The 12,036-nt window shown below is 48.2% G+C and overlaps 1 protein-coding gene across 1 annotated transcript in view; it reads left to right on the top strand.

Annotated features, from left to right (window-relative positions):
* LOC135886914 (scavenger receptor cysteine-rich type 1 protein M130-like) overlaps window positions 1–11,561 on the top strand; it is a 40,593-nt gene extending 29,032 nt beyond the window's left edge. The window contains exons 6-15 of the mRNA XM_065414726.1: window positions 1,233–1,538; window positions 2,106–2,168; window positions 2,255–2,569; window positions 2,995–3,025; window positions 3,397–3,539; window positions 5,746–5,841; window positions 8,442–8,525; window positions 9,142–9,231; window positions 10,434–10,577; window positions 11,413–11,561. Coding sequence (XP_065270798.1) covers window positions 1,233–1,538; window positions 2,106–2,168; window positions 2,255–2,569; window positions 2,995–3,025; window positions 3,397–3,539; window positions 5,746–5,841; window positions 8,442–8,525; window positions 9,142–9,231; window positions 10,434–10,577; window positions 11,413–11,561 — 1,421 coding nt within the window. The remainder of the gene's footprint in view (window positions 1–1,232; window positions 1,539–2,105; window positions 2,169–2,254; window positions 2,570–2,994; window positions 3,026–3,396; window positions 3,540–5,745; window positions 5,842–8,441; window positions 8,526–9,141; window positions 9,232–10,433; window positions 10,578–11,412) is intronic.
* The last annotated feature ends 475 nt before the right edge of the window (window positions 11,562–12,036 follow it).

The following is a 12,036-nucleotide window of genomic DNA, read 5'->3' as shown; positions in this document are numbered from 1 at the left end:
GATATTTAAGAGTAGGTTAGATAAATGTCTATCAGGGATGGTCTAGACAGTATTTGGTCCTGCCATGCGGGCAGGGGACTGGACTCGATGACCTCTCGAGGTCCCTTCCAGTCCTAGAGTCTATGAATCTATGAATCTTCCCATGGCGTCACAGACAGTCCCCTTCGACTCTCCAGCCTATCTTGTCACACAGACAAACTGGAGTTAGTGATAATTGGTCACTTACACCAAAAATCACACTACATTCAGGTTGCTTCCAGTCCCAAGAGGCCAGTCACTTACCCCAGATCAGTTGGTACCCTGAATCTTACACCAAAGACAATGCCTGTAGCCAATCCTGTAATAAACTATATGCAGGTTTATTGACTAGGAAAAAGAAATAAAAGGGTTATTTATAGGTTAAAGCAAGCAAACATCTACACACAAATGAGTTACCATTTACATCCTAGGAGGGACAGAATTGTAGTGATCTGTCAATTCCAAATGTCCTTCAGCGCTGACGCAGGGGTAACCCCTTGGGGTCTCTGGCTTCAGTTTGGTGTCTCTAGCCCTGTCACAGTTCAAACAGCCAAAAAGATGAACAATTTTCACATCTATTATTTTTACTTCCCCCGTCCAGCCTTCAAAGCGATGGGATGAGGCCTTCTGCATGTACTACATGCAGGGGATGGATGGGGGGGATCATTCCCATGCCTGAGTTCACAAGTTCAGAGCAAATATTTTCAGTTATAAAGCAAAACTTACATATTTTCTTGTAGCATGGACCACAGACATTACAAGTGAGATTAATGCCTGCAGCAACTAACCACCATTTCATAGAGTCTAAACACAAAATACATTCCTACCAGACTAATACTTGTTTTGAGCAAAACTAACACACAGGTGACCTGGCCTGGTCTCCAGCTATGAGATTGTCAGTTCTCAGCTGCAGCCTGGGCAAGAGCTGGCATCTGGCCTGCCAATGTCACAATCCTTCCCGGCCTTTATCTATTACAATCTGAATGTAGCTGCTGGTAAATGGTGGCCTTCCAGAGATGCCCACTGTATTTCTATGGGGCATGTGGTGTGCAAAGGAGTCTCTCATTCTTGGAGTGGTTCTCTAGCAGTAGCTCCTGCAGAATGATGCACAGGATCGTTAGCAATCGCTGAGATTTCACTCTTCACACCCCAGTTCATTTCAGAATCATCTGATTTAAATTCCCTTTTTGTGCCTTTCCTTCTAGAATTCACAGATCTGAGGCTGGTGAGCGACAGTGACTGTGCAGGGCGGCTGGAGGTTTTCTACAATGGGACATGGGGCAGTGTTTGCTCCAATCAGATGTCTGGAGTCACCCCAGCAATTGTCTGCAAACAACTGAACTGTGGAGATGGAGGGCAGATTGCAAATGACTTTGAATATGGAGCAGGTTCTGGTCCCACGTGGCTGGACCATGTTGCATGCAGTGAGCAGAACAGCTCCCTCTGGCGGTGCCCGTCAAAGCCCTGGAATCCAAAGTCATGTGATAACCGAGCAGAAGAGACCCATATTTCTTGCACTGGTAATCCTGAAACTACCTGCATGCATGCAGACACACATATATGTGATGTGTTCAATTAATTGAAGGGTTAGCATAGAACTTGTTGTTGTTCACATCTCAGTGTAGGCAGATGTAAATTCTCAACACAAGATACAAACATATTTTCATGATGTTTTATAGTAATAAGCATTTGTCTGATTAACAACAAACATGGAAATTAATCAATTAATTATAAAAGAGACCAGTGTTATACAGTGTGATAAGGTAGTGTGAGATCCTAGAAAAGCCTCTCGCTAGAGACCGTCATTAGGCAGTTCTGTGGTTATTAATCCTTTTGGGATGAACAATCAGAGATGGGCCCAGGCTGTGCAGTTTGGGTCAGAACTGGAATCCTGCACAAGTCTGTGTGCATGTCAGCCTGTGTGTCTGAGTAACAGCTGAATAGCAAATTAATTAGGTATTCAGTGACCCAGAGTTCACATTTCAGTTCATACAGTGCTGAAATTAGGGGTTTAAAATACAGATAAATTCTACTCCCACATCACACACACAAACCAGTGCATTCACCTCAGCTTTTTCTCTCCATAGGAAAAAAAGCAAAACCAACTCAGACCCTGTTTACCGAGTGCCCGAACTCTCCAAGCTGCACAGGTATCTCTGCTTCTCACTGTCTCACTCTTGGTCCCTAAGGACTTTCCCAGCTGTCCCAGTAACATGTGAGGTTTCTGCATTTCCAGACCAGGAGAAGTTACGTGTCGTGGGAGGAGAGGACAGATGCTCGGGGAGAGTGGAGGTTTGGTACCGTGGCTCCTGGGGAACAGTTTGTGATGATTCCTGGGACATGGCGGATGCTAACGTTGTGTGTAAACTACTGGGCTGTGGAACTGCTGTATCTGCCCCGGGCGAGGCTGCATTCGGTGAGGGGACTGGTCCCATCTGGGTGGAGAAGGTGAACTGCAGAGGGACAGAGTCATCTCTCTGGGACTGTCCTGCCAAGCCCTGGGGTGAGAGCAACTGTGGTCATAAGGAAGATGCTGCTGTGAATTGCGCAGGTGAGTGACAGGAGATGTTTCTGCTACATGCTGTAATTTTCAGGGAGATGGATGGATCAGCCCACCCCCCTATCCCTTTGGTCCCAGACCAGGCCCTCCCATCTCCTGTGTGCAGGAGAATCATGGATGCTGTGGGGTGGAACCTTTGTGGGGTCAGATTGGCTCAGGCGTCAGCCCACATAGCCCCTGCATTCATCACAGGCCCCAGTGTTCTGGTTTGTTACTAGAGTGCTCATGGCTGCACAGAGCACAAGGAACTTGGGCCCTAAATCACTAACAAACAGGCCCTGTGCTGCTGTGAGGGAGTTTGTGGACGTGACAGCTGAAGACAACCAGGGACTCTCAGAGGTGAGGTTTCCCCCAGGAACAAACACGTCACCTCCCCCTCGCTCCAGACTCCACCTCTCCTCCCTTTCCCTTTGCAGGTGTGACAGAGAGGACAGATTTTCCAAATACCCCAGTTAAAGCTTCCCCCTCCTCCCATCAAGGGTTAAATCTCCCTGGTGCTGGGTCACAGAGGAGGAGCTGCAAGCTGCAGCCTGAGGGAAGGAGCTCCTTTCCCTGGCCTGTGACATCTGAGGGCGAATGACACCTGGGAGCTGCAGGCCCTGCTGAGCCAGAGGATTGCTGTCTTCTGGCTCCAGCTGACAGGGCAGGGCCCATGATTTAAACAGCAGCCTGTGACCTGCCCCCATAGCGCACAGACTGTCCCAGCTCATTACCCTGCTGTCCTGGGCCGTGCAATGAGTGACTGGGGAGCTCCCCAGGTCCCCCTCCTTCCCCCGAATCTCACAGGATAATCTCTCCTTGTCGCATGTTCATTTCCATCCAGGTCCCCCGCGACGCCCTCCGACCAACAGTGGGAGAGTCACGGTGCCCATGGTCGTCTGCATTATCCTGGGGGCCCTGCTCTGCCTGGTCTTAATCATCCTGGGGGCGCAGGTGCGAAGTGCCAGGGCACAGCGCAGAGGTGGGTGCTGATTGGTGTCACTGTGTGAAATGCCTCTGCAATAGCAGGGGGGCTGCAGGTGTCAGGGTGAGGGGTGATACCGGGCTGGGTGGGGTGGACGAGGGTGCCTAACTCCTCTCTCATTTAATATTTCATTAACTGTCTGGCAGTGGGACAGCCCAGCCATGAAATCTGGAGATGATGCTAGCTAGGGACCTTTACAGTTTCAGAGAATCTGCATCTGTATCCCCCCCCACCCTCCGGTGATCCACTCCAGGAGTGCCCACTCAGGCCTCCAGCCGTCACCTGTCTCTGGGTGGGAACCCCCTGTCCCACCTCCTTGTGGCCAGGAGTTTTTAATACTGCACCCCCCCCACCTTCCACTGTGATACCCCCAGCAAACCAGTCTGCCTACAGGCCAGCCCCCATGCTGTGCATTCTCCCCAAGGGCTATGAGCAGTGCATTGCCAGCAGTTACAAGTCACCACCCAACTCTCTCTCAGCAAACTACACCTTATTCCTAGGATAAAAGTATGACACAGAAAACATTAAAAACAATAAAAATTCCTCCGCACTTGCTGAACATACCAGAATTCACCCGTCTTCCTCGTGGGCAGCCTCGTAGACCAACGTCCCTCCAACTATTCAGTGTTGGGATCCCCGTGGACAGAAGGTCCTGCCCATTTCCTGAATCAAAATGAAGGCCCTGAGTCTGTTTAAACTCAGCCTTTCATACCAGAAGTCTTTCTTTGTCTCTTGGTCTCTGGTAACCCAGTTTGGACCAGTCTGTATAAACCACCCTGAAGTTCGTTACCTTTCTGGAGTTGTTTACAATCTCAGTGATTCACCTTAATCACACTCCCCCCCCTCCAACACACACACACTTTCTCATTGTTTTTTCTTCCTTGAGGAGCTGTGGTAACCCTCCCACATGCAGTAGAACATAAACCATTCATAGCTTTAATACAGTGATTCCCAAAGATACTGCCTGGAATTTCAGTATCTGTCCCAGGGAGGGGTTCAGAATATCATGAGAGACATCATGGAAAAGGGACCTAGAGAAATTGGAAATATTTTCAGGGGGGAAAAGTGTATAAAAATAGAGCTGTGGTAAATAGTTGTGAAGAGAGTGATCCAGTAGAAAAGACAATCTGAGGAAGGAGATGTGCAGGAAAGGAGCATTATACTGTATTGTACTGAAAGCTGGCACTTGTAGGGGATTTTACTTCTATAAAACACTGTACATACATTAGCTAGCAGCTCCATTGTAAGAAGATAGAGGACGGGATCGCCATCACCATACACGTAACATTCACAACTTGCAGTAAGACAATGACTATAATCAGACCTCATGGTTCAGGGCTTCAGCCGGTTGCCTGCAGGGGTCAGGAAGGAATCTGGGAAACCCCCATATTTGTGTTTAGTTTTGCTTTGTTGTGTTTCTTGCCCTGCTCTGAAGCATCAGACATTAGCTACAGAGGGATATGTGACACTGGATAGGCTGGACCAGTCCTCTGAGGTGGTATAGAGAAAGCTCTTTCTAAGATATCTGGCTGGTGTGTCTTTTCCACATGCTCAGGGTCAAACCGATTGCCAGATTTGGGGTCAGGAAGGAATTTTTCCCTAGGTCAGACTGGCAAAAAGGGACCTTGGGGGATTTTCATCTTCCTCTGAACCATGAAGAATGGATCGCCTGCCTTGGGCATTGGTGGTACCTTCATTGCTTGTTCTTTCTACCTGTGGCACACAAGAGCTTATTCTGCTGAGGACTGAAATGCTTTAGTCTAAGTGCATCTTTGGTCTCAAACCTAGGGGTATCTGGGTGAAACGCAGTGGCCTGTGTTATACAGGAGGTCAGACTAGATGTTCTAATGATCCCTTCTGGCCTTAAACTCGATGGGAAAAAAAAGATAAACACCAGCATGGGGGAAGAATTATTTAAACTGCTCCAAAGGGGAATAGCCCGGAATAATGGGATGAGATTAAAAAGGGAACATTTAAGATGAATGTGAGGAAGCTTCCTGACAGCGAACTAACCCTGGGAACCATCATCAAAGGGCTGTTGTGGAAAGAAACCCTGTCACCTGGCTCATTTAAATTCCAGCAGTGGGTATGGGCTGTAGGGTTCAGGCTCGCACTGGGCCCAGGGGGAGGGGCTGGATGATCCCATAGTGTTTCCCATCTCTGGTTTCAATGACCCACTGCAAACCCTGACCTTTGTTTTCAGGTTCCAGAAGACCCTTGGATCCCTTCTCTGAGGCCGTGTACGAGGAGATTGATTATAACCTGATGAGAGAGAAGCAGGAGATGTTCGGTCGCTCAGGTCTGTGTGTCTCACTCTTAACAGGGAGCAGCTATCTAATGCCCTTTCCATCTGAGGCCCTGACCCAGAGTTCAATCACTGCAGCTTCAGCCCTGTGAACTTGTCATTGGAGCTCGGCACAAGTCTTCATTACAAAATGTTGTGGTGAAAAATTCAGATTAAGAGACACCAAAACATTTCACAAATTCCTGTCAATTTCACGAAATTGTTCCAAATACTGTAACTCCTCACTTAACGTTGTAGTTATGTTCCTGAAAAATGCGACTTTAAGCGAAATGATGTTAAGCGAAACCAATTTCCCCATAAGAATTAAAGTAAATGAGAGGATTAGGTTCCAGGGAAATTTTTTTCACCAGACAAAAGACTATAGTGTGTGTGTGTGTGTGTGTGTGTGTGTGTGTGTGTGTGTGTGTGTGTGTGTGTGTGTGTGTGTGTGTGTGTGTGTGTGTGTGTATACAGTATAAGTTTTAAAGAAACAATTTAATACTGGTACACAGTGATGATGATTGTGAAGCTTGGTTGAGGTGGAGGAGTCAGAGGGTGGGATATTTCCCAGGGAATGCCTTACTGCTAAATGATGAACTAGCAATTGGCTGAGCCAGGGCCGGCTCCAGGCACCAGCAAACCAAGCACGTGTTTGGGGCGGCACAATTACAGGGGCGGCATTTTTGCTTTGGCAATTGTGCTCTCGGAGCTCTTTTTTTTTTGTTTGCTTTTGCTTGGGGCAGCAAAAAACATACCTGGGCTGAGCTCTCAAGGGTTAACTCTCACATTCTACAAGGCAGCAGGAAAGGAGGGAGGACAGACAGGGACAGACACACATACCCTGTGTGTGTGTGAGAGAGAGAGAGATGCACATTTCCCCTTCAAGTATGAAGAGTGGGGTCAGAAGTACACTGCCTTGTTAGTTAGATCAGCAAGCTGAGACCCAACCACAGCTGCAGCTGCCTGGAAGCTCCCTCTGTCATGTCTCCCCCCTGCTCTATGGAAGATGGGGTAAGCAGGGTGCAGGAGCAGGAGGGAGGGGGACACCCTGACATTAGCCCCCATCTTCTTCCCCTCACCCCCCCATACAGCACACAGGAGTCTCGGGGAGCAGCTCCAAGGCAGAGGGCAGGAACATCACATGGCAGTGGGGGGAGCGACACAGCTGAACTGCAGGCAGCTGCTGCATAGGGAACTTAGGGGAGTGGGGAACTGATGGGGGGCTGCTGGTCCACCCTGGTTCCAAGCCCCCACCAGCTAGCTCCACCGGGCTGCTCTTCCTGCAAGTAGTGGACAAAGCAGGCGGCTGCCAAATGACGTTAGAAGGGAGCATTGCACAACTTTAAATGAGCATGTTCCCTAATTGATCAGAAATGTAACAATGAAACAACGTTAACCAGGATGACTTTAAGTGAGGAGTTACTGAAATGAACTGTTCTTTGTGTACAACACTAAAGAAAACATTTGTTTTTTCAATTTGATAGTATTTTTCCATTAGAAATTTCCTTTAATTTCATCTATAAAAACAAACAAACAAAAATTAACTAATGTCCAAAAGAACACCAAATGGTTTCAGTCAAAATTAAACTTTTTTTTTTTTACTATTGCATTTGCCAAAACTTAAAGTCATTTTTGGCTCAACTCAAAAGAATGTTGGGTTTTTTTTGCTTTTTTCCCCCAATGGCCAGAGAACCAAACCATCTTTCCCCCCCCCCCACACTCTAGCTGTGGGAGCTGGGTCTGTGGTGAGACCAGCAATTACTCATGCAGACTGAGGGAGACGGGTTTCCTTCCCACCATATACTGAGTCTCCCAATTCTAGGGACAGTGAATGTCACTCTGCCCATCCTGCAGCCTTGGAGTGTAACCAGTTATGGGTCAGGAAAGCGACTGTCTGGGGCCAGGCTAAACTATCACTTGAAAACTGCTCTGGAGCATTGGCGCAGGAAATGTTCTGTGCCCCCCTCCCACCACAGCCACTGGTCTGCTGGGTCGGCTCCCTCCTGCCCCCGGAGCAGAGAGATCAGCCCAGGAGAGCCTCATGACTTTGAATCACAGCCCTTTTATCCTTTGTGCCATTTTGTCTCAATGTCTGATGGGAACATCCTGCCCAAGGGCTGTGCTGTGGTGGGGCTCTGGGAACATGCTCAGGGCATCCCCCAGCATCACTGCCAAGACGGTTACAGTGAATCACAGACTCTGCTCTGGGCCTGTCTTGGCCTAATCTGGAAACACCACAGAGAGCTGATCGACTGATTCATAGGGGAGGTGGATATTTACCCTTAAGAGGGAGGAGTCCCCTCTGTGGCTGAGGAGGCCAGGACCATTGTGGAACTTCCCTGGACCAGGAGCCAGAGACGTGCCCTTCACTCACCCCAGTATATTTCAGGTCAGATTGTATCATCCCCTCAGTCACATTGACCACAGTAACATTGAGATTTCTCTTGGGGAGTCTGTGTCAGCCTCTCACCGCTCAGAGTCGCTGTGAGTCACCATCTCCTGTAGAAGAAGGAATAGACTGAGACTGGAAATCCTGCTCCTGGCCCCGGATATGTTCCCAGTCCCACAGTTCTGCTGTTCTCACTGTGATGAATTTCTGGTTCTCGTCTCTCCAGTCTCCTATTCAGGTGACTCGGTGACGAAGCTGCAGTATTACACCGGAGACAGCGAGGGGGAAAACGATCCTGGATCAGAACAAGGTAACAAGGGAGGGGCAGACTCAGGCTGAGAGACCCAAATCTGGGCAGAGAACAGAATTTCTATGACACTTTCTGCAATTGCAGCCATTTCTCCTCACATGGTTCCCATTGTACACAGTTGGGTCTAATCCCATTGAACAGGATTTCTGTCAGAATCTCAGGATGGGAACATGTGACCATCTCCTGAGCACACACCCCTGGGAGTGGCTCCCAGTGACCTCCCCAGGTGAGGAGCTGGAGCAGACGGGTCAGTCTCTTTGGGTGGAAGGTGTCAGTGCCCAGCAGGGCTCAACACACATCCCGTGAGAGATATGAGAGGATTGTCCTGTGTTATAATTACAGATGGGTTCAGCCCAACTCACTGATCTGAACCCACCAGAATTTTAGGGGACGGGGAATTTGCAGATTCCGACCCCAGCTCTGGATCTCAGTTTTGGGGCTGGCACCTGTCACTATAACAGGCTGAAGCAAAATCCTAGATCTGAACTTCCTGGCCTGGGCCCATCTCTAATTATAAATGGGGTGGCATAAACTGAGCAGCTGTAATTATAAGCACCACCTGTGCTGAAGAGACGCTGCTGGTGCCATGGGCTGAGTGTGGTGTTTGCTCTTCCAGAGGGAGCTTCCCTGGAGGGGTCTCAGTTGGATTACGATAACGTGGAGGAGCCTGCCTTGAACGACGTCCCCCAGACTCCAGGCGGCCGAGGTGAGCAGTGAATCTGCCTCCTGGAACCAACGTCACCCTGACTGAAAACTAACTTTTTCAGGGGAGGGATAGTGGTATGCTAGATAGAGGGAATGCTCAGTGGTTTGAGCATTGGCCTGCTAAACCCAGGGTTGTGAGTTCAATTCTTGAGGGGGCCACTTAGGGATCTGGGGCAAAAATCAGTATGTGGTCCTGCTAGTGAAGGCAGGGGGCTGGACTCAATGACCTTTCAAGGTCCCTTCCAGTTCTAGGAGATAGGATATCTTTATTTATTTAACTTTATTTCCCAGTAGGGACAATAGTGGTTTGTTAAGAAAACCACAAAAGTTCACCCACCAGTATTGTCTATTGGAATAACGCTGGGGGCACTGACCAGGTGCATTACAAGAGCTGTGTGGAGGCCCAGGGGTAGGGAAGCGTGTGATGTCCTAGGTCACGACAGAGGCCCATTGCAGGGACTGAAGGAGCAGTTTGCTCAGGAGCTGCCCACGCGGTACTTGGCTCAGGTCACTGCCCTGTGACCCTCACTGCCGTGTGCACTAGGGTTACTCACTATTGTAAAGACAACGCACTGAAGCAGAGACCTTTACATAGCAGCAATGTTCCCTGCCAGCCTTTCCTGGTATGCAGCTATGGCAGCTTATATACATCTGTGTCAGACACGCTGTGACAGGGGGGTGGGTGGGACATATAGATTTTACACCCACGGGTCAATGTCCCAACCTTATTAGCTGGCTTAGCTCCCAGTGGTGTCAGTACATTGGAGACTGATGGTAGTTTATGGGGTAAACATTATCAGGAGAACACATTGAAAAGACATTTTAAAATAATGTCGAATTTAGGAATCTGGAAACAAACTCGGGACAATTCGAAATCATTTCTATTTGTAATTATTGTAATGAAATGCCTTGTGGAGCAATCCCTCTGGACTAGATCCCAGTCACCTCTTTCTAGAACTGTCCCTCCCCTGCTCATCTGGGAGCTCTAGGATCCTCTCAACCAGCTATTGAAATGTATCAAATCAATGTGATATGTAAAATCCCTCAGTCTGAGGGTTCCAGAGGAGGGCTCTTCTTACCACCCTGAGGGTGGAAGTGCTGAGAGATCCCCAGGGACCAGTGAGGCTGGTGCATCTGCAGCTTGTACTTTAATTCTGTCTTCACTGTGAATATTCTCTTAATTACTTCACATCTTCATGTCAGATGCCCCTGTCCTGGCTGGAGATGTCCCAGGGGCTGGTTATGATGATGCCAGAGACGTGTCTGACCCTGAAGATAACCCTAGTTTGGGGCAGAATGATGAGGAAGGCACTGGGGCGAGTGACAGGAACAGGGATTTACAGACAGGTGAGTTTGCACTTCACAGTGTGGCTACAGAATGGGATGGCTCGGAATGTGCATTACACAGCTAGGGAATAAACCTGGCCAACCCAATGCCTGGGGGGGGGGGAACCTCTCCTTCTCTCCTTTCCCTCAAAGCAGAGGTTTCAGTGCTTGCAATGGTGGCAGGAAAAGGGGAGTTCTTGCTGTGTACTACTTCGCGGTCAAAGCAGCAAAATCCCTCAATCTCTAGGTTCAAATCCTTGTGTGGCTGTCTCACCCTGGATGTACTGGATTCCCACGAGTTTACTGTGCTTGTATCTTTTGGACAGAATCTTATAAACCAAAGTCCTGTTACTGATGCACAAATGTTAAAGAGCCCGTGACACTTCCTGTAAAAGTCAGGCTTTTCCCATTATCCTTAGCTAACATCTCCCCTCCCATCCCCACTGTGTCATGAGCAGAGACACCACCAGCCTCCCTAAAGGAAGTGGAGTGGCGATCAAATATCCATTGCTTAGTACTTGATAAGAATAACGTGCTTATGTGTATGATTAGCGCAGAGTGAATTATACAATGTCCTTAAGTAAGAGCTACTTCCTGGTAAGTGGTTGGGTTTTATACATGAAGTGACAGTTGAATATAGTTCTCACTTGGCAACTGTAAGTGGTCTGGAAACCAAGGATTTTACTTCCAGAATATGTACAGAGATGGATTAAAACTTGTCATGGACCCAATGAGAAGAAGAAAGAGGGAACATTTTCTAACCCATACCAGAGAGTGAACTCCACCCTTGCTATGCGGCCACACATAGCTATAAAATGGATCCACTGACTGTATGTGTCTCCCTTTGTGTTTTCAGGTTGGAATCTGCACTCGCTAAGGAGTGAAGGTGTCTCTGAGATGGAGAAAGAAACCCTGTTCCTACCTCCTGGAGACACAAGTTATGATGATGTGGGACATGGTGACTCTGGGGGATCAGTATCAGAACAATGTGATTGGACCAAATAACTGTGGGATGATGTAAAAGCTTTGCCTCTTTCTCTGAGAAATGCTCCCTCTGGCATGATGCCCAGAGACAGTCCCTGCCTAGTAGATAGACAGAGCAGGGGTTTCTATAGAATCTGTGTGAGGTTGCAGGAAATTCAAATCCGAGTGGGAAAAGGTTCACAAATTTCCTCTGTATAAGTTCCCATTGATTGGCCAGGATGGAAGTTTCCTGATTTTTTATCCCTGTAATTTCTTCAGCTTCAATTTGTTCCTTTTTTCTTATTAAATCCTTTCTGAAAGTCTTCCCCATAGTGTAAGTTTTTCTTGCCAGATGAATTGTGCAGTTTCCAGGGCTCATCACAGGGAGAGGCTAAAATTGAACAAATCAAGAGACAAGGGTGGGCCACCTCTGGGTCGGGCAGGCTATTTGTTGGGGGGGGGGGAGGGAGGGGTTCTACTGAATTTTCTATCATACATGTGGTAAAAGAGAGACACC

The sequence above is a fragment of the Emys orbicularis genome, chromosome 1, assembly GCF_028017835.1.
Source record: "Emys orbicularis isolate rEmyOrb1 chromosome 1, rEmyOrb1.hap1, whole genome shotgun sequence".
NCBI lineage: Eukaryota > Metazoa > Chordata > Testudines > Emydidae > Emys > Emys orbicularis.
Note: the sequence above shows the minus strand (reverse complement) of the source record. Positions and strands in the feature narration are given on the sequence as shown.